Source organism: Siniperca chuatsi, linkage group LG11 (assembly GCF_020085105.1).
Source record: "Siniperca chuatsi isolate FFG_IHB_CAS linkage group LG11, ASM2008510v1, whole genome shotgun sequence".
Taxonomy (NCBI): domain Eukaryota; kingdom Metazoa; phylum Chordata; class Actinopteri; order Centrarchiformes; family Sinipercidae; genus Siniperca; species Siniperca chuatsi.
In genome coordinates this window covers 12,630,534-12,654,296 of record NC_058052.1, presented here as the reverse complement: position 1 = coordinate 12,654,296, position 23,763 = coordinate 12,630,534, and the positions used below count along the sequence as shown (strand labels likewise).

Genomic DNA, 23,763 nt, shown 5'->3' with positions numbered 1-23,763 from the left:
CAAAAGCACAGGTTAACATTAGAACAATCATTAATCTTTGGATGATCTGGCCAGGAGAGATACAAAAGCTTTATGTTTATGTCAGATGAATGAAAATGATCCAAATCACAAAACACATTTTAGCAGTTAGATATGTCAAATTTCCATTAGACAAAGAAAATGTTAAAATGCTGCTATGCTATTAGCTATGCTAGCAGCGTAGCTCCATGGAGGGCAATGTCGGTCAGTTGTTCGGTCCGTCCACCACTTTGGTCCAAACTGAAATATCTCTACAACTATTGGATGGATTGCAATGAAATTAGGTACAGACATCCATAGTCCCAAGAAGATGACTTTGGTGATTATCAGACTTTTCTTCTTGTGCCAGCATGAAGTTGATATTTTCAGTTATTTTTAGTGAAACTATTGGATGGATTGCCACGAAATTTGGTTCAGATATCGATGGTCACCAGAGGATAATGACTTTGGAGAACCTCTAGCGAAAACATGTGGTTGATTTGTGGTTTTGAATGAGATGTCTTGACAACTACTGGATGGATTGCCATGAAATCTTTTACACACATTCATGTCCCCTTCATGATGAATTGTACTATCTTGTACAACGGCACTTTCAATAATGAACTAGCTTGATTTTTTAGGTTACATCATACATAATCATGTTTTGCAGTATGAGCAAAGCAGATGAGGCTATGTACACAAAAAACTAAATAGGTAATTTAATTAACATTACTATGAATATTGATGGTGCAGTGATTAATATTAATATCAACTATTGACAGTGTTCTCTTTTAAGTAAACTAAAGAGAGGATTTCAGTGTTTGCTTTTCTCTGGAAAAAAGTAAGTGAATTATTTATCTTCTCTGAACCATCTCTCCCTCCACTGTTCCAGTTCAGGTCACTTTTGGCTTCTGCTTAGCATGGAAAGCAGGTAGCAGAGCTGTAAACATCAGTGCTGAGGGTTCATTACAAAACTGAAGAGGAGTCTGTCTCGCTGCCCCTCACACTTAATAACAACTCCCAGGGTGTGAGAAAAAAAAAGGGGGCGCTTAACAGGTTCCCCTGGGGTGTAGCAGGGAGAAAACAGATGCCAAAACACTTTCCCCATTTTAGTTACATTACAGAGCTGGCCCACACTTGCATTGATCTTTCATATATATATAAGTGTGAAACCTTTCACTTATAAATGCAGTGATAACTGCAATAATACTAATAGTCATTACATTAACATGTTCTGCAGGCTGATGTTTTTGTAAGAGAAATTCCACATAAAATATTCTCATAAAAATTATTTTTAATTAGTCTTTTGCAAATCAACCCCATGTTGTCTGGGGGTGAATTAATACCTCTGTGCGTTATTGTAATATGTCTCTCTCCTCGACAAGAGCAGCATGAAATTATATGTGATAAACATTGATAGTTCACTCCATGGGACTTGCTAGACTTTCTGGTGATGTTGCTATCTGCAGTGATTGGCAGTATATAGTCAACCCCCCAAAACAAACAGACCAACATTGGATTAAAGAAACAGGAAATGTAAACTTTTACTTCTCACTCAGAGTGATACAAACTCACTTTTTTATGTCTTTGTTTGCAGTCTGAAGATATACAAGATTAGCCTCTAGTGGTTAAATTGCTGGATGTTTAAGGGCTCTGTGGCAGCTCCTTCCAGGTCTAAGCTCTCCATAGATGAATGTATGGTCTAACTAATTACATCCACTATGAGCTGGGTTAGTCTGTATGTTCAGCATACTTTCATACTGCTGGAGGAGATGTAGAAAGTAATCCATGAGTCCGTTGTACTCTAACTAGGAAAAATGTCCCCAAAACTGACTGAAATGACGACTGCTACACTGTACACTAACATCACTGCACACACAGATTACATTAGGGTTGTAACTAACAATTATTTTAATTATTGATTAAAAATGATTCAGTTTACTATCATAAAGGGCTAACAAAACCAGCAAAATATTCACATTTGAGAAATTGGTACCAGTACATTTTTTGCTTATGAAAATGACTTTTGACAATTAAGCTATTATTAAAATCAATACGATTAATTTACTGTTTGATTAATCAACGTATTGTTTCGCTTCTAGATTACATATATACACCCTTCCACATATGCCATATGACAAACACAAATAAATAGTCTTACTGGGAACTTGTTTAAGAGAAGAGTACATAAATCAGAGAGCTTATAACCTCCCACTCAAAACACAGAACCGTCTAGGAGGAAGACAGAAAGCGCTAGACTGGCTGCCACTTTAAAATAATGTGGGAGTTCCACTTAAATACAACCACAGCTAATAAAGTCCAGCAGCACCTATTAAATGGAGTCAAGTTGTAATGCCTAGTGATAGCCCTTAAATCACACTCTCCCCCTGTGGGCCACCCTGCATCAGGAAGAGTGAGTCCATTAAATTTACATCCCACTAGAGGATTCAGCCCCCGACAGCACATTTCTCCTTTCGAATTAAGGTTGTTTCAGAGCCACAACATGTGATGTGTAAAAGTTTCTGTGAGCACTTATGCATCATCTTTAGATACAAGTATATATTTTTTAAATTTTTTCTGTATCTTATTTGTGCAGGGAAATTTTAATGATCAATTAATGAAGTAGGCCCTGGTGGTTGTACTTTAATTATCCGTGAGGAAGCTACTTAACTCAAACCAGGAACAAACAAACTGACCCTTGAACCCCAACTGCTGATTAAAGAAACAAGTTCAGGAGATAGTCTGTGCCCACAGAGGAGGCTATTTTCTCTACAATAAATGGTGCTGGCTCCCTCTGTTGTCAAGCTGCAGTCTGACTATTTAATCTTTTTTTTTTTTTTTTACTGTGGAGGCAATATAGCCTGAATAACTTCAAGTTAAGGATATATGTTATATAATTCTATAAAGTATATTTGATTTTCATTTTACACTTGTCCAGTGTTTAACTTTACATTTCATGCATTTTTAACATTCAGAGTTGTCCGTGGATCTGAAACAGAAAAAGCCTCCCAATTGTTATTGCTTCAGTGGCTCCTCTTTAAACTGCCCTTATCTCGCTGTGCTTAACATTATTCAAATTGTTCTCAATTGCTATAATTATGGGCAGCATTTCCAAAAGCTTCTCTCCACCATTTGCATTTATATTGGACTATTTCCTGAGCCAGAAAAGTGTGGGCATGAGGTTTTAACATTATGTTATGTAATCTTCTCCATTCTACTACTGTTTTTATGAAAAGAAAATAGGCTCTTGGATGGCACATTTTGTTGCAGTTATGACAAGCACTTATGTCAGAACACCAAGTAATTTATACATACAGCCCCAAAACATTTAACAAATAGTACATTTTATACACCCTACACCTGTAGCAACAATATCCTGACACTGCAGAGCCTCCATTATGCCTGTAGGGGGCACTGTGACCACATGTACACACTGATGAAAATTTCACATAAAGACACCTGCTCAGGGTTTGGATGAAAAATGACCAAGAAATCAAACTGCAGCCCAGCAGTGGAGCAAAAAGTGGGACAATAGCAATGGAAGGTGATGATGTGACCCACATACACACCTGTACAGAACACTTAAATAAAACCAGACATACACATTTAGAAGCAGACATCCATACTGAAAGATTTTAGATGAACACACCACTACAGTACACAGACACACACACACACACACAGGTGAGAAATAGTAAGAAACAGCATGGCAGCTGTTTGTGATTTCTTCTCACTTTCACCTCTTTTTTTTTTGTCCTTTCAAAGGACATTGTTAGAGATGTGTCACACTGACCTGAAAAAGCACTGATAACTCTATTAGCGGCCGTGTATATTGGGTTTCCAAAAAGGGAAACATCACATGGAAAATAATTTTATCTTAAAGTAACTGATAAAAACACTGCTACAAAGGTGGGCCATATATTTGTTTTAAAGCGGTTTTCAGCATAAGCTCTTTGATATGAAAGTTTTAAAAGCAATATTTGACACTTAGCAGAGCTCCAAAGACACCAAATAATGTGTAAAACTGCAGATGGACTGATAAAAAAAAAAAATTAATAAGGCTGGTGTTATTCTACATTTTTCTTATCGTCAACAAATCCCAAAGACAAAAACCGACAACGTCCAGACAACAATAGTCCGTCTCTTAATGCTTTCCGACTTCCCTACCTTGTTTGGTCCTTAACTTGGTTTTAAAACATGTATTTCAATTTTTAAGAAAGGCCAAATAATTTCCTAAAACAGCTGAGCAGTGTAGTTTTAATTAAATGTTTCACAAACAGTAGTAAATGGAGCATTTTCAGTCACAGTTTAACACAGATTTGGTTCTTTGGTGTCTTTACAGCAGCAGGACAGTGTATGAGGGATTTACTCAAAATAACCACAGTGCCCATGTTCATCGTCATGATGTTTTTAATGTTTTTAATGTTTTTGGACAACGATGAAGCACTATAGCACAGGGAAATAAGCTATCAGGCTTTGGTCACACAGACAATACTTGTTAGTAGGATAAAAAAAACTAAACAACAAACATAAGAGACTACAGTATATAATATATAGCAGACACAGGGATACGTCTGAATATATAACAGTATGAGGCAGCTTTCATGTACTGGTGCTTTGCAGGTTATTTTACATCCAGGCAGTTAACGAAGTTTAATTAACATTAATAGCAATCAGCAATGTGAATTTCAACAAGGCTCCACAGAATTTCTTCTCTGAATTTTTGATATTCTTCTATTGATCCCTCGAGCAGGAAATCTTGTTTTCCCCCTTTCTAGTTGGGATGCGGCACTGAAAAGCCAGTAAGTAACTGCTGATTAAAGGGGTTGCAGAAAGAGTGAGGAGTTATTTATGCTGCTGAAGGATGCTTCAACACGTATGGCCACACAAGGGATCAAACCTCTAACATTCAGTTTGAAGATGCCCTCGCTAACTGCCAGGCCAAGCCTGCAGCTCTTAACGAATGAAAAGAACATTATCTGAGCCTGAGCAGTGACCAGGCCCAGAATCTTTCTGCAAATGTCGGAAATGGAGGACCTGTTGCCACCTTTCAGTCACTTTTCACTGCAGAAACAGCCCAACTGTCTCCCTGCCAGCGACGTGGGACCTTAAATTAGAGATTCAACTAAGCTCCATCTTTGTTATAGTTAATGCCATGGAGACTGCTGGCGGAACTGTGAACATCTTGTGCACAAATGAGAGCGGCGAATAACAGTAAAATAATACACCTGAGACTCTACGCCTCAATTATGCAGAGATTTGGCGACATTAATCAATTTGCTTGGACAAAATTGAGGCTTGCAGACTGACAAAAATTGAGCATTGTACTCTGCCTTTTGTGGTAAATAACTCAAAGCTGGGGAATAGGTTCAAACACCAGGAAAGAAACTTAAATACAGTTGGCAGTTGTAATATGAAAGTCTTTCTCAGGAGGGAAGAATGGTGTTTATTGACTGCCAAATGGAGAAAAGAGGTTAATTCTGCTCTGTATAATCACCTTATCATTAAGCTTCAGATCTGTTAGTTTCTGTCTTTGAAGTGTTCAGACTGAATGCAGAGTCCAGCCAGGTCGCTTTCAACACTGATCAAACTGGTTTCTGATCACTAGCGAACGTATCTTTCTATCCACTACAGCAGCAGGTGTTTGGAGGCCCTTCAAAAGGCCAGGAGCAGGTGTGTGTGCTGTCATTAGTGTAAAATTCACACTCTTTCTCTCCTCCATCTCCACTTCTCAGTCCAGCCTCCAACAGTGAGAGCACCCGGGCAAATAGTGAGCAGTCAGTGTCGGACAAAAATAGAACTTGATGTCCTTGCGTTCACAAAGCTGTAAATGTACAGCTTTGTGCGCTTGTTACAGGGTTTATGGAAGAGCTGTTTTCTTTATCAGCCAAAATCACCATAAATGAGGCAATTTATCATTCCAATGAGACTGGCTCTCATTATAGGGAAGTCTCCTCATTATAAGTGTGGTGTAAGCAACATGGGTGACAAATGTCACCTGAAATCATGCTCCATTCTCCACAGTAATTACACTGAATTCACGCTGAGGAAAAGGAGAGGTGCTCTGCATCTGAAGGTTGTATTGTCTGTGTTTCAGACCATTTACACCATCTGGACAGGACATAAATTTAGCCTTTAAAAGCTGTGTGCGTGAAGAAACTTAAAACTCTTATTTACAGTAGACAGTATAATGAACTCAATAACCTGTTATAAACACTACACTCTTTCCTAATTAATTGTACTAATATTTAATGTAATATATCCTCATTTATTCTTGGTCAAAACACAGTAATAGCACTCTCCAAACTGCATATCTTTGGCAGCCACTGGAGATAAAACACAGTAATCAAAGCTTTTAAATGCTCAGTACAGTTTTCAGTCATAAACAGTTCTGTCAGAGTACTGGGTTGAAGCATGGAGTGATTGTGCATAGTAAGTACTTGGGTAAATGGAGGCCTGTGCATTGGCTTGATTTGAATAAGCACTGTGATTAAGTTGTTCTGTACGTGTAGTGGGCTGAGGGATGTGGACCAGTCAGCTCCCTGAGGGGGAGAGGAGGTTCAAGCCTTCCTGGATCCTTCTGCACTCCCCCATTGGCTGTCGGCTCTCATCCATGTCCACAACTCCCATAATTGTCTGATTTCCTGACCCCACGTTGGATACTTTGTACGCTGGGGGCTGGGGGTTATAATAATGACTTATAGTGACATGCATGGGGAAGACTCACTCCCTTGACTATCACAGCTCTCACCGACTGAATGGAGCCCCATCCCAGACCTCTTGATATAATGCTTAAATTAAATCCTCATATTAGGCTGGACAAGAGTGTTTCTCGCCAAATGTTCTGGGTCTGTGTTTGGACCATGTGACAGCAAAACTTTCAGATGAAACCAATGCAAAATGAAGAGGGATTTTGTTAGTCCTCGTCTATTCAGATGTATGAAGAAAACACAGCTGGAAAACAAAACTTCACATAAAACCAAACCTGTCAGAAATGTTTGGATAAAACCATAATCACAACAATGATTAATAGTAAAGTGCTGAGATGTCATTTTTCAAACGAAAACACCAACTACTCCCTAGTTCCGGCTTCTTAAATGTGAAGATTAGCTGCTCTAGTCTTTCATTTTCTTAATTGTAAATCAAACTTTTGGACTGACTGTTTGGACTGGATTGGATTATTGGTTGGACAAGACAATTAGTTTGTGGATGTCACCTTAATTCCTCAACAGAGTTGTGGTTGACGATATCATCAGATCATGATGCGATTATACTTTAAGATGATAAAAGATTGTTGTCCAGCTCTCCTTTTGTGTTGCGGTCCTGCAAAGGCAAGGTAAGCTACATCTTGATCAAAAATGTATTTCTGACAGTTTCTGAGCTTTGAAAGAGTACATGAGAGGGGAGACATGAAATATCTTTTAAATCATGTCCTGCTGATCATGTTGAACAGTTTGTAGTGTACTGCATCCACACTTTAAAGCACTTTAGATCTATGATGGTCAGGACACATGAAAACCTGTTGTCTGGGGAGTTCTATGTACTTACACTGTGCTATTGTTCACGGTTTATGAAACTGTCTATGCAGTGAGGAACTAGAGAGATGGTTGGATGCGCTTGCTCATGGCTTTTCGATTCCTAAGCAAATCAACTGCTTACACTCTCACAGTCATTAGTGATACTCCTGCGAGCACACCAATAATCTGTGAGATGGAATGAAAGATTGAGAGGTTTGGCTAGACAATATTGTACTACTTACAGATTTGATTCTGATGTGAAATTAAAAGTAAACAAGTAAAATTTCAATAAATCTGTATAATCTTTTCAGTTTACCACCTCCTTCCATTTGAACTAGTGAACAAATTTCTATCTATGTTAATTAAATTTCAGCCTAACCAGCCAACACAAAAGATAAATTTCCAAAAAGATGAATGTTGAGAGAGTACATGCAGTCTTCAGTGAGGATTACAGTTTCAGACAAAAGGGATCAGCTCTCAAACATTCACCAATGTTATTTTTTCTCATGCAGAGACACCAACTGGCTGGCCTATCGCAGCCTATACGCACTACAGAGGCAGTGTTGGGGTCTCAATCATCTAGAAATAGATTCATACAGTTGTTTTTCTTTGTTGTTGTTCTTCTGAGCCTCATCCTCTTTCTCTGACAGATCTGTTCAGACTTTGTGTGGCTTTTATGACCTCTCTCAGGAAGCAACTCGCTCATACACATTTACAGTAGCTTGTGCATACACCATCGGAAACATCATCTACTTAAAGAGATGGTTTGACATTTTGGGAAAATATGCTTATTTTCTTTCTTGCCTGAGAGTTAGATGAAAAGATCGATATCACTCTCATGTCTGTGTGGTAAATAGGAAGCTACTGCCAGCAGTTAGGTTGGCTTAGCATAAAGACTGGAAAGGGGGGAGACAGCTTGCCTGTCCAAAGGGAACAAAATCCGCCTACCAGCACCACTAAAGCTTACTATACGTAATATATTGTTTGTTTAATACATACAAAGTGCACAAAATAAGAAGGTGGCGTGAGCAGATGTTGCATGACTGTGCAGGGAAGAAAAGAGGATGATAATAGTGCATCATCAAAAGGGATCCTAGGAGAGAATCAAACTACACTTGCAACTTTAATATTTTTCATTTTCATCTACATTTTACACCACAGATCTGTAGAAAATCATGCACATGGGACAACTGAAAAACAGTAGACCCAGGAGAGCTGCTGAAAGAATAAATATGTGTGACTGTAGGTTTGTGCATCTTTGCTACCAGCAAAGTCTTGTATCTGGACTGTGTGTAATTCTGGCATCTACTGTAATGTCTGCTGGTAAAGTAAAGTGATGCTGTGTGGTGCAACACAGCAGTCAGTGTCAGTGGGTCAATGGTTGCAGTGTTTGTTATTTTTAAGTACTTTGTATTTCACATTATTCATAAAAACAGCTACAATATAAAAACTCACTGCAATCTATGTCTGAGAGCCAAATATGTAAATAGCTTGCAGTTTGATGCAAATAAGGCCATCAAATCTCTCTGGGCAATCAAATGTACAGCTAAAATCCAGCAAAATTATATATTCCATACATGCATTTTTGCATTCTTGCAATTTGCTGCATATAGTCTTGATTGCAATGAATCTTACTTTTGACATAAAGAACTACTTTTTCACACTAACACAAGTACAGATCCTAATCATAGACAAATTTGTAATCATCTATCAAGAACCTTTAAATAAATCTGCAGCAACACACAGTTTACTGACAATACAATCAAGCATAATAATAATAATAATAATCACTTACATACATTTAAGCATCAATATAAATTGAACATATTCAGCCATGACTTCATGCTATTGGAACATTTTGTGAATGTGTCTCTTGATAAAACAAACATGAATTAACACTTGAAGAATTAGTCATCATCTCTTTACTGTCAGCCTCCGGACAACATGAGTCACTAATGCTCATGAGAAGAGCGTTGACCCCAGAGAAAGATAGATTGTACACAATATATTTACTCACAGTTTACAATATGCTTCTTTCCCCGTGGTCTGAGTTGCTGGTGGAAAAGTGGCTCATATTGGTCACTAGTAAGTAATGATTGCTTTGACGTTTCTATTTTTTCTGATTATCTGAAGGACTGTATGATGATTTAATGTATTGTACAATGAATGTGATACAAATGAAACAGTCATACACGGTTATTGTACGAGTCAGACTGAAACAATCTTACTGTTAACTAATGAGAATCACCAGCTGGTATCAGACTCATGTCCCATTCTGGAATATTAAATAATATTAATGGAACATTTATTAGTTAATTTATTCATGTTTCTATTTGCCAGTGTTTTAATTTATCTACTGCCTATAGGCCTTTTGTGTGGTTTGAAAACATCAATCAGTGAATCTTTTCAAAAATCGCAATTGCAGTGCAGTGGAAAACAACATTGTGATCCCATTCTAACAAAAAAATTATATTTGAAACACACAGCTGTGTACAATCGCTCAGTTAGCCAGTCAAAGTGGAAAATGTGATCAGTTCCATCAAATAAATCTTAAAGCAGCATTAAATTACTATTTTTGGCCAATTGGGGGCAGAAGAACAAGCTATTATCACCTTTAATATCACGAAGTCTTTATGGTGAATGTGTTAGTTAACATTTTCCTATTTACAGATCTAGCAGACACAGAGCAACATTATCGCTAGCTGGTTGCTAACTTTGCCTGTCTGCCATTTGGTGCTGGGCAGGTCGTGTACTGTCAGTATATCAGAGTTTTTTGCTGAACATGAGGTTGTTGAGAGCAGTGAGAATGATAAAAACATCAAAGTTGTAGGACGTAAAACCAAAACAATGAGTTGAAAGATGCCAAAGAGGTGATAATTCTCTGTGGGTTCATCAGTACATGCACCACGTTGACACACAAGTCATCATGTGATCCATTATTACTATAAAAATATTAATTGGTGCAACTTTAACAAGTCACTAGTAGGTCATAAAGTGGTTATAAATCAGGTATAACTGTACTCTGACTATACATTGGGCATGCTATACATCTCTAATTAGAACGCCTCTTAAACAACTGACAAGGAAGCACTTCCCAACTTTTTACAACTAGGTCACTTGATACTTTTCTTCCAAACCAATGCTAAAACACAGAACTAGGATATAGATAGAGCTGACTTTTGTTTCTTTTTTACTCTTCCACACTTTCACACTTGGCACAGATGCAATCTCTTTTTTGGACAACTTTCTTCTGTTATATTAATGACCCGCTGTACCCGCTGTTCTAACTGCTATCTAAACTAGTTAAATTAGTTAACAGTTGAGGCTTGTGTTTATGTGTTTCAGTGCTATAAGCTGCCATCAACACTCATCCTCTCCCATCAAGATGCCCAAATAAGTCTCCTAATTACTTACACAACCCCATTTGCTGCTCTTCTGTGGCCAACACAGACAATGATGTGCTGTGTATGGCCACAGCAGACCCTGGATTAATTACGCAGAGGAAGGAGTCATCATTTCACAATTTCTAATTAACAGCAGATAAAAGGAGTGAGGAGGAGAAAGGGATGACAGCAGGACAGGATTTAGCATTAAACTGGCAGGATTTCCATTACAAGGAAGAGTGAGCACTGAGAACGGAGCGCTACAGCTGTAATTCAGTTAGCGCTTTTGTCTTCAGGATTAATTCGGAGAAACACAAGCACTAACAATACCAAGCAGAGGCAACCAGTTGTCTCAGATGTTACATAAGGTGTAAAGATGCTCCACAAGTTCATGCATACAAAATATGTATGCTTTCCATCAAGCAAAGTCTCCCTGTGCAAGAAATACTAAAGGGGTCTTCTAAGAAATATCAAGCTCTGAACTAAGACTGAATCTTTTCCCCAATGCTGTTTCAAGCCAACTGATTTGGCGGTCTCATTTGCACCTCTGCATCCACCCCTCTATCCATGTTCATCTCCACCACTTTGGATGACACTGATGAGCAGCTGACAGAAACAAGACTGGAGGTTTTTTTTCTTCAAAGTGGTATAGCTGATTTGCAGCTCCTCCATTCCACTGGGCACAAGCAAGACTTCAGGAGCAGGTGTGTGATGATCTATGCAACCTTCTCAATTATAGATGGGATGTTACGCAACAGAAGCTGTTTCTACTGTACTGGAGTTGGTAAAAAAGCCTAAAATACACTTGTTCAGAGAAGCCTTGCTTGCACCACTTGGACAGAACATTAAACTAGAAATATTCAGTTCAAACAGTGTCTTTTAAACACAGTGGGGAAATTACTGGTTGGACTCAGAAATTCCTATGTTTTGGGTGCTAATACACTGGTAACCTTCCTCACTGTCAAGAAATGGCAATGCTCTCCAAAACATAAATGATTCTAATTAATCTTTAAACATGTTCAACCAAATTAAAAACATTTCCTACTGGGCCAATATGTTCAGTATGTCACTGAATCTATAGTTACTTTTGTGCCCAAAAGACACCGTCAGAAATGTCTCTTGCACTGAATTGTGTGCTTGTTCCTACCATTGCTGACTTTCCCTTTGGTCGCCTGAGACTCACAGCTGAGGCAGGATAATTTGCTGTTCAGTACTCGTACTTCTGCAGAGACAATGCCTCAGTTCCTCTGGTTATGGGTAAGACTCGACAGTTATTGATACATAAATACTCACAAGTGGAAAAGGACTCTATATCATATAACCTATTTACATAAAATATTAAATATATCATGATGATCCTCTGGGTATATGTTTTTTTTTAGTATGTTGTGCATATCACTAAAACATGTAGCAGTGTTTTAAATACATGCATAAAGAAATAAGAACATTATAGAGATAAAACTCTGCAGGGAAATTAATTGTTTACCCAAATGCTGTTGTCTTCATTTCTTTTATCTTTTAATTGTCTCTTTGTGGATTGCTGTGCATGTGAAGGGCTACAAATGTGGAGGAAGTTGATCAAGGTTGGAGAGGTCTCACTTCCAGTCTAATACACACCGTGAACGGTGACAACTTAAAATTTCTATGTGAGGAATCATGTGAGCTGTACTCACAACGCAACATCTTGTGGCGGAATTGCATTCAGGTGTATTGAGGCTTTTTTGTTGATGGAAAAACTGCTGTGTTTCACTGATTAACTGTTGAACACAGGTGTAAAATGAAGATTCTAGGAAAAAGCTTTTGATCTTTGACTTTGAGGAGTTTGCCACCGAGCCTGTATGCGAGCTGGATTTATCCGTAAGCAGCTGAGCAAGCGAGACGTGTATCTGCAGAACTATTACCATTCTCCACAGCTCCAGCTGATTTGAAAGGAGTCATTCTCGTCATCAGTCACAGTCAGCCCATACCTTGCCCATCCCTTCCAGCTGTTCTGTTACTGCCAGCAGTGAATGTGTACATGGGTACATATGCTCTCTACAACCTGCTCCACTGTTGCGTCTCACCATGCCCAAACCCTGAGCTCAAAATAGAATCCAACCTCATTTCATGCCTCGTGAAGCTCTAAATTTGCACCAGAGGGGACGCTACATTTGTGATAGATAGTGCGAGTAAATTAGAGAAAGAACAAAGTCTGTTTGTCTGACAAATGTTTCACTTCTCAGTGGAACTTTACAAACCTAAAGGGATAATTTCACAGGCAAGGGACAGGCCTAATCTTAGAGAATGCCCCTTCTTTCTATGATAATCTGAAGTAAAACAAACTTTTCAGCCTGAACGCATCCACGGACTTAACTCTGGAAATGCCTAGAAGACCTATCTGAACAAAATAACCTACTCTAGTTTTTATGAATACATTTTAAAACAAAACTAAAGGCAGCAGTTGGCAACCAGCTCCCTTTTTAGGGTAATGTTATCTTCAAAAGGACCTGCTATAAGCATATACTGTACTTCACTTTTGGATACCACAAGAATCAAAAGTTTTTCCTGTGAAAGAAAAAATAAATTAAAATAAAGAAATAAAAACTGTTTCAGTGTTTCCCTTATGACTACCATTTGTTTCATATTGCTACAGTACGTCTGAGATAAACCTTCTTTTAAAGCACCCACAGTATATGAGTCTTTATATAGGTCACTGCATACTATATATACTGTACATATTTTACTTAATGAATGCAGAGGACCAACATATGCAATCAAAAAACATTAACCAGTAAGATAATTCAATGTAAAATAAACTAAAATAAACAAGATCAAGTAAATGCCCAAAAACATTCAATTCAAAATGATTTTAAGTGGTGTCATTTTAGCTAAAAGGTTTTTTTTTCTGTCTTATGTCCTGAGGACTCCACAGGCAAAGGGAAAAGTGATGACACTCACAATTTAAAAAGAGGTTTTTACTTTCCATTTTTTCCCGCATGTGAAAAGAGTTCCCTCATATCTTTGAGAGTTAACCTGCAGCAGCGATATCAAATTCAACTTCTGTTCGGGCAAAATTCTAATCAGTCTGCGAAGAGGAGATTCATTTATGTTTTATTAATCATAACGTGGGTGAGTTTTATAAGATGACATTTTGTTTGAATTCAGCAGAAGTAATCCTCCATGGTGGATGGACATAAATGATATAATATGTCAGAATTTCCACAGCACTGATAGCTGATATCATTGCTCTGCCACTTTGTCAAAGCTGACCAGTGAATGTCTACGGTTTCAGATTCCCCAAGCAGAAAAGAAAATAATAGAAGAATAGTAAATCATGAAGACAAAATTAGTTAGAAGTGTTTGTTTATGATATATAGATATTGTAGTTCAATATATTCTCTCCAGTAACCTTTCTCCAGTAACCTGTGACCTTTTCTTTGATACAGACATCAATCCCTCCATTTATCGCCATTTTCAAAGTGCAGTAAGAGGGGTTTTCTCTCGGGTAGGGTATGTTTGATGATTTGTTGATCTTCACTGAGAAGAGAATTGATTACTGGCAGGCAGGCTGTATAATGTATTTGTTTATCAATGTATTGCAGTGGATGGAGAGAGAGAAGAGAGATGCCACACAAGTCTGACACAAGACATTGCAGGTACATGGTATGCAGCCAGCTGAGCACACACATAGCTGGGTCCAAACACCCTAAACACAGCCTGAATGCAAAGCTGTGATCCTGAGATAAAAGGGACACACCTGCAGTATATATATCTACTACATCAAAAGCAAAGCTATTGCTTAATTCTGCTTTGAGTTTGAATGTATGGCACTCAAGGGAAAAGTGACTCACAGGCAGATTTGATAAATGTTGTTTTTGAGGGCTATTACAGCATCCTGCATGTTTGTGATCCCTGCAGTCTCATATTCAGATGATCCATTAAGTCACACAGAAAAGCTGAGTTACACAGCTACCTTTCATCCTCAGCCTGAGTCATGGTTTACTACTAGCTCCACTTTCCCTCTCACTCTGCTTACTCCTGTGTGAAAGAGCACATGTGCCAGTTTGGAATGGTTGGTGGTAAATGAAACAAACAGGCATCTCTTTGCACTCTACTGAGAAATACTCAGCCTCCCACCACTCTTGAAATTGGCTGCCTTCAGCATCAGCCCTCCACTTTTTAGCCATTAGCCACTGCTTTCTAGTTGCCAGTGGGTCCTGAGTAGTCAGGTCATGTGTGTGTGTGTGTGTGTATGTGTGTGTGTGCTGGAGGGGGCTGTGGGCTGGAGTGTTCAACACATGGCACGCAATTGTGTGCAATGTGTTATGAGTGGGACTTCTGTCCCCACAAAGCACAGCTGCTACTACTGCAGGTGGTCCAGAAGGAGCTGAGAACTGTGTGGATTTGGAACATGGCATATTTTAATTTTACTTTAGGTTTGATTAGTTAGAAACAGAAGCAAGCTGAACAAACCCTACATTTCCTAAAAGCCAAAACTCAACATCAATTAACTGAGAAGTGACAGTTCCCCTGATGGCCATGCACACAAAAAAATGTCTGATGCAACAGTCCAACTCATCATGAATTATTTTGTTCGCAATACCACTGCCATCCACAAAGTGCTATATTAGGGAACACATTACACCATATAACTCAAGTAGTGGCTGTTTTTTCAGGGGAACATTTTTTTCAACTTGGACAACATTGTGTTTTGGAATTAAACCCACCATTTATCTCATTTAATGTGAAGTGTCTGTGTACTTTTGGGAAAATGGACACTTGTGTCATAACTTTTATTAGGTTTAATAAAAACACAACCACTTTCACAAGCAATACTTTCCATTATGTCTGTTCCACAGCAGCTATTTTAATTAGGCGCTTACATGGACATTAACTGTTATATAGAAGATAATTAATTCCTTGAATCAGTTTGAAACACAGTTCTTAAGGAAGTGTATAAATTACCTGCACATGAAAAAGATAATTTCAGACTGAGGTTTAGGAAAACTGGGCAAATTCATTTATCACTGTTTACATCAATAAATACTATAATATAGCAATATTTGTTAATCCATTTTAACAATGTTGGTGACCAACAACTAACCAGATGTGCATTGGAGGCCAACTTGGCTTTACTGAAAAGCTTCTCAATATGCAGCTCTTTTAATAGAAGTTCAGTGTATAAAATAATAAGTACTTATGTCTATCAAAGGAAATATACAATAGTGTAAGTCTATTTAACAGTTGCTTTGGCAGCCAGAGGGCCCTGCAGATGACAGAATAAAGTATTGTGTATTTTTCACCAAATTTAAATAAATATGCATCAATTTATAACAACCCAACAATAACAAGAAGAGAGCAGCTGTCATGTCAAGTCTGCAGTGTTAGGTATATAGGCCTATGAATTTTGAAGTAGCCTTGCGGCTGTTTAATATTGCAGTCTCTCATATGTAATTTACAAACCTTTCCACCAGCTACCAGCTAAATGTCATTATGCCAAATCCTACTGAATGTATTCGTATCAGAGCAGCAATAACAAACAAATGAACAAAAAATTGACAGTTGTTAACACTGTGGTTTGTCCTGATGCCACCACAGCAAGACAGAGCTCCTAGACGAAGCAACAGAGCAAAGTGAAGTGAAGTGAAGCAAAATTGTAATCCATCATCCAGCCAGGATCAACAGCAGTTACAGCTCAGGCATTTAATGCTGTGCACAAAAAAAGGCCGCAAATATACTGCAGTGATGAAGAGAAAAGAAATGAGAGGAAAATAAGAGCTGCATTGACAACTTTTTCTTCAAAGAATCAACTGCTCCAAGCAGCATTCCCGCTGTGTGACTCCAACATTAGCTCCACTGTCTGCTGCAACCAACGGCAACACTGATGCTTTAACAACTAGCCTAATTCTCACAGTGCAAAGTTTGATTCAGTGACAATAATGATGAAGATAAGCAGCATCACGGTGAATTACACCATGCGTATCATTATTTCCTTATTCAGACGAGCTCTCTTCTCGTTCTGAGCAGCACACTCAGAACATCAGCCCTTGCGCTTTGCTTTAACACCAAATTCAGGTCCATTTAAAAGATGAGGATGAAAGGATGGATAGAAAGTGCTGGGATTTAATGTGGACACATCATGCTGCCTTAAATCTGGGGGCCTAAAATGTCTAAATGTGCCTCTGGTTGCCTGCCCATAGGTTAGTGCAGATTAATACACATTATACTCTCACATGCAGGTATTTAACCTGTGTCCCCAGTCCTCTAACTCCATCCACCCACATAATGCATCTAACCATGTCAGTTAATAAACGCCATCAAGATGCACCTGCAAGTGATACTTAACAGCACTTTTTATTAAATGACTGTCATTAATACTCTAATGTTATCTGAATCCAATGAGTGTCACTGCATGTACCACTGCATGCTCTATACAGTCACAGAAGTTAACAGCTCCATGCATGTAAACTGACTCACTATTGTAGCTTGCACTCCAAGGCTGATATCCATAATAGCCGGTGATTCGCAATATTCGCTCCTCTATGGACGCGCTGTTGATGTCCTCAACTGAGCGGGAGGACTTGAGGTCCTCTTTGATGGCCTCGTCCACCACCAGGTACTTGAGCTGTCTGAGTTGAGGGCTGATGTCCGAAAGCCTTCTGGGGCTCACGTCGGGCGACTTGCGCATCCCGCTGGGAAGAGAGAACAAGGGATTGGCGGTGTTACGAGACAAAGTGAGACCGCTTGGCAAAGGGAAAGGACGCCTGTAAACCTACTATATGACTGGATAAGACAAGAGTTCTCCTTGGCTAAACCAGGAAAGTCAGTGCTGTATGTTCCACAGAGACCGGCGTTAAGGGCGCCTCTCTTGTACAGTAACGTTACAGAAATCATCATCCTTCACTGGCCCTGCGTCCGCACAACAACAGTGTGAAAGACACTAAGCGAAAGTGATTGGTCCTGCAACTGTCGTATACTATGCACTGTGCAACTCCTATTATAGCCTTATAGGAATTTGAAACTAATGAATCGATCATGAGTGATTTGTAGAGACGGAGAAGGAACACTTGTGACAGCTCCGGGCTTCATGCAGGCTATAGGCACTGGAGCACAACAGTGCGCCCAGCCGACAACACAGTAGCCAATCTAATATCATTTGATCCTGCAGAACGGATACATACATATTACTTTGTGTCCAGCAGGTGAGGTAAAACGAAAAAGATATCGTTTAATATTGCGCCAATAAAGCTGATGTACCTGAAAAAGTGGCACAATGGTGACCTGACAGCCTCTCAGCCTGTTATGAAACCGTCAACATGTGAATGCAAAGCATGATTTAATGACCCACTCAGAGAAAATCAATGTGTAAAATGTCCCCCTGTGCTGCCATATCCGAATCATAGCCCGTATCATTTTTTTTTATAGAATTGTAATCTGACTCCCAACAATCATTATTAGCCAACAGAACTCAGTTACATTTAAAAACATCAATCAAATTCACAGAGAATAACCCTTAGGCTCTGCTGCATATTTATAACACTTTTACCCTATTAAGTGCATTTACTTTATCAATGCATCTGTGAAATCAAGTGCGCAACAGGTGTGGCCTGCCTCCTGTCGCTCGGCTGCAGTGCATTTGTAAAAGTTTAAACGTCTTACATCGGCATCAAAGTAGGAGGTCCAAGGTAGCACATACAGTCCCGGTGGGGCCGTCCGACCCGGTCCCACACTGTGCCCTCTCCATCACCGTACATCCTCAAGGCCACTAAGCAGGGCAGCTACTGGAAATCTAAATCCTCATTAAGGATGACGGAGACAAGTACCATCGTCCTGCTCCTTATCACCCCCACAAACATATGCCTGGCCACTACAGCGCACACTCTTTCAACATTAAGAGGGTGCGCTCTGCTCTGAATGCTGCCGCGTCCTGGAGGCACTCCAACAGCGCCATCCACCGGATTGACATATCATTATGTATAATCCTTTTAACCTGGGGTATCTGAACCACCACATCATTAACTTGACATATATGATGTTGTGCAAGATCATACAAATGATACTTCCAATAGTTATTCTAGTACACTCTCTCTTTGGGGAAATGTAAGATAAAACTGAATTTGCTGTGCTTCTCGGGCCCCCACAAGGACCCCTTATGGCCCCTGAATCTCAATCTGCCCATATCTGCACCTATACTGCCTCAGCTCTCTCCCTTGTAGCTGAAAAGTGTCTGAAAATGTATTTTTCTGTGCCTTTGTGGATGGAAAAGTCAATAAATCAGTAACCTGTAAAGCACATGCCAATCTGCAGCAGTCATACTTTGCAAATGAGCTCTTTCCCTCACACTGTCACGTTCAGTGAAGCACAGCAAGTCTGCCTGGCTCAAGATGAAAAATGCGAAAAAAGTGTGAAAAAAACACACATAACCTTACTTTGAAGTGTGAAGTAGGTGTTTTATTTTTAATCTTTAATAGTGCCAATTATTTGTGGCTCAGAACAGTATTGGGTGTTCTGGGTGGAAATCAAAAGACTATCAAGCAAAAAAGGGGATGGGAATGTGAGGAAGAGGCACAATAAAACCCCTGCTTATGTCTTGGTGAAATCAATTTCATTTTCCCCTATACCTTTTATGTCAATGCATCAGTCATAATACTTAAGGGAAAGACAGAAAAATTGTTCAAGATAGCTGACCTGTGTAGATGTGAAAGAATGAATCCTTAATCGTGCAGAATATCACAGAAATATTGACTGCACAAGTCCAGTCTGTTTAAGGTGTGAAACATACCTGACAACTTTTTCCAGCAACTATCACTATACATTTTTCAACAATTTCACGGGCCACTGGAGTCCCCTTTGGTCTATTATTCAGTCTACTTTACCTAAGGAGTCTACCAGCGTTTCAAGATGCTGGCAGGGCCTGTATTTCAAATGTCAGAGTGAACAGATTAAACAGTAGAAATGTTGCTTCTGTTCAATACAACAGAATCAAAGATAATAATAGGGATCTGATTACATCCAATCAGAGCTATGCTTCCAGTAACAGGGTAATTATGTTCATTGGCGGTGATTGTATCTACTTGGAAATTAAAATCAAATAACTGCTTTTCTGTTGTGTTCAGAAGTGTGAAATGTGCCACAATGACAGAACGCATGGTTTTTCACACTCTCTCATGTTGTTAAAAAAGTGAATCCTGACCGTTAACAATGTATTCAAATGATTGTGCATTTGTTGCATGAAATTCCACACAACATGACTGAAGCTAAATACCTACATTTTGTGCTCATTTTGTATTAAGTTTGGTAAAGTTTAGATGAAGTTTAGTCTTCTGTCCCTAGATAAACCTAAACAGTACATGCAGATTCAACAGTGGGGAAGAGTGAAGCTCTACCTTGTATGAATGGGGTAGTGTTGCCCATAGGTCCCAGGTCTGTGGTCCATTCGCTGCATTGCGTTGGCATACTGTGAGCCCCTGACAGCAGAGAGCAGCACAAATACACCGACTGTTTTTTGAAGACAGATTTTGCATCGAACAATGACCAGCCACAACTCACACATCCACACAGTAGGGGGAATCTGTGCTTACTTGAGCAAAAAAGTGGAGTCCAGTCATCAATAAGCGGGTCAACATCTTCCATCGACAGTCATTGGGAGGAGAGGATCAGGTTCATCTTGCATAATGCACCTCTCAACTTCACAGCACAGCCAAAGCCAAATCAATTCTTACTGTTTGACCTTCTGCTTTGCCAAAACTAAATAATATGGACATATATCCTGTGAGACACAGCCTATAAATATCAAAACAGTTGATATAAAAGGAGTGCTGATGTATTCAAGTCGCATTCAATTCACTGCCATCCGGTACACCATCTTCCACTTCAGCAGTCCTCTGATAGCTATTTAATTGGTGCCCGAATTGGTGCCCGAATCTACAGGGCACTGCACTCCTTTCTAAATATGGATCAGAGATGAAACAGGAGCCAAAGCTCAAGGTCAAGAAACATGAAATGAACACAGTGAGAATGATCCAAATTTTGCTTCACACACAAGACACAAGAAATTGACAAAAATAAAAGCTAATTCATTAAAGTTATTAAAGTTTTCTAATGATCAGTTCATTTCCAGAAAACCAGGACCTTTTTCACAGCAGACATTTTGATTTGTGGTAACAGGAAAAGCACAGTTGTGACTAATAAGGTTAACAATGACTCAGCTCCATTGGGTGTCCCAGTCATCCCAGTGAGTCAGAATGTACCGCACTTGGGCCCTGGAACAGATTCACCTAAATAGAATGCAGCCATTATTAATGTTATTAGTTGCACCTGTGCTTTTACTGTCAAAATTGCTGTTGTGAAAAAGGTCTATATGTTTTTCTCGCAGCAGATGTATTGACGTGTCAAACACAGGTGCAACTAATAACATTAATATCTTAGGGCTCTGGTATTGTGCATGCTGGCTCACAAAATTTTATAAGTATGTAAAAAAAATCCATTGGTAATGATAATGTTTATATTACAAAAAGCACATTTATTTTATTGTATAAGTTATAAGATATATAAAATAAAATACATTATTTGTTGGAGGAATTATATACTTTTATAATAGGTCATTTCTTTGAGAAACATTAACATATCATGATGGTTTAGTCTGTGGTGCTGATAAAGGGCACAAAACTACTCTTTGAAACTGCACAGAGGTTCTTGAAGTGACTCGTTAATAGGCCTTTTTCACAGCAGACACTTTGACACATTGTAAGAAAAGCACAGACATTACCAATAACATTAACAATGGCTCTGTTGTATTCAAGTGTCCCAGTAAGCCATGGCAGTGTGACAGTGAGCCAGCATGATCAACACCAGGGCCCTGAAACTGAAGCAGCTAAATGGAATTCAGCCATTGTTCTTTGTATAATTTACACCTGTGCTTTTCCTACTGACATGACAAAATGTCTTCTGTGAAAAAGGCCTATTTTCATAACGGAGCTTGAGTTCAAATACTGTGAAATTTCTACAGTTTTCCCCTGAACGTAGAGGGATTTCAAAGTGCAAGGGCTTCAGGTTACTTGTGGTATCTGTAGTCATGGCGAAAACAGTGAAAGATCATTATAACCTCCCCTTTAGCTCTTTTTTGCACCCTCAAAAACGTGTACACTTCAGTGCTTAGTCGGAAACAAAAGCCAGCACGTTATAAACCTTGATCTGCTTTTCGTCATTTCCATTATTTCTCTTATCCTCCTGTGTCGAGTTTCATATAATTTAAAAAAGTATGATGTGAATATTCTGTCTTCTCACCATCAATATTTAATGCAGCTCTCAGCCTGGAAACAGTGTAACAGGTCACTGCTGATTGGCCAATGCAGGAAGAGAAGTGAAACTCTGAGCCAGTAAAAAAGGTCACTTTCAACACTGTGTATTTAAGTACTTAGAGGTTTTGTAAACATTTTATTTCTCATTACTCAGCGTTTGATTACTGACATTTGCATTTGTATACACTAACGCGAGGAGCAATTTATTGTTATAATCCATCTATTCTCTATATTTGGAAATGTTATTTCAGGCAGGAAGAAACATAACCTTTATACTGTAGTCCCAAGGGCCTGTGTGATTTCTTTAGGGTATTTGTTATTTAGCTGCCATTATTGGTAAGGTTGACACACAGTTGGAGAGTAGTCAGAATCTCTGTGGATGAGAGGACCTGCTGATGCTGTTATGTGTTAACATCATGAAGCTGCCGAGGCGAACAGCTCCAGTGGGAAGAAAATTGGCGTCTTCTCTCTTCTTTTCTGGCCAGCCGTAACTGCCCTGATTTCCGGCCTTAGATAATCCTTTTTTAGTTTTGCTGACAAATGAAAACAAGACAAAAATATATGATTAAAGTTATGGATGTATCCATGCACAGTCCCCTCTCTGTTGTGATACTATTAATATTAAAAGACACCTCTGAAATACCAGGAAAATGGCACTTCAGAGGTTTTTCAGCTGACAGCTTCACGATAGTTCACACAATGTGTTATGGAAAATATTTTTCATTAGCGCATAGATGATAAACTCTGCTCTGCCTATACTGTAGCATACATAAATGTAATCAGTGACTGAACTGGGGTCGCCTCCAATTGAAACACACCACCTTTGACCATGAGACATTCGCAGCCATATTGTTATTATAAAAAGAACATGTTTTTATGCATTGAACAAATGCACTGGATGTCATTAAAATGGAAACTATCATATAGCTCTTTATTTCTTATATACATATTTCCATGCTATATTAAAGCATTATTCCTTTATTAGATTGAAAATCTGTCCACTGTTCTTTACATGTAAAGCCTCTCGCTTTTTGTGTCTTAGACAAAATACACCTCTCCTGTTATAAATGTCTGCTTTGCATTTTTGTTGCCCAATTTGCCAAAAGGGATTTGGAGTTAACTAATCACCCCGTGTTGGCGAGGGAAAACCATCCAAGTCCTGAAGGTTGTCTGACATTGGCCACTTGAAAGGTTTGCTTCTTTTGAATATTTATAACCAATTATTTTCGTTGAGTTGTGGGGTGTGAAGACTCAAAGAGGATGAGATCTCGCGAATACAGCCATTTTGAGGTCATTGTAAAGGCACTTTGACAGAGTAAGACAACTGACATGACAATTTAATTAGCAGTATTGTTCCCTCGTGTGTTTATGTTTTGATACAAACTGTGTTGGTCAAAGGCACATGGCTATTTGCTTTTTGCCGTCCAATTCGTGGCCACAACATTTTCTCAGCTTTTTCAGAAGCTTGCTCAGCTGGATATCAGATCTGATTAACCCGGATGTCAGCTTTAGTGGGATGACAAAGTGGAAAAGACAGAACAATGTGCTGCTGCATTCCCAAGAGTTGCTTCATATGTTTCAGCATGA

The 23,763-nt window shown here is 39.0% G+C and overlaps 1 protein-coding gene across 2 annotated transcripts in view; it reads right to left on the bottom strand.

Annotated features, from left to right (window-relative positions):
• slc35f3b (solute carrier family 35 member F3b) overlaps nucleotides 1-18,818 on the bottom strand; it is a 44,295-nt gene extending 25,477 nt beyond the window's left edge. Inside the window, exons 1-2 of one of the 2 annotated variants that reach the window (XM_044214899.1) lie at nucleotides 18,536-18,818; nucleotides 17,354-17,568 (exon numbers count right to left, since the gene is read on the bottom strand). In XM_044214899.1, the coding sequence (XP_044070834.1) occupies nucleotides 17,354-17,568; nucleotides 18,536-18,630 (310 nt within the window). In that variant the 5' untranslated portion in view covers nucleotides 18,631-18,818. Of the gene's footprint in view, nucleotides 1-17,353; nucleotides 17,569-17,652; nucleotides 17,751-18,535 lie in introns of those variants that run through there. The other variant, XM_044214900.1, reaches the window with a different exon arrangement.
• Between the last annotated feature and the right edge of the window lie 4,945 nt (nucleotides 18,819-23,763).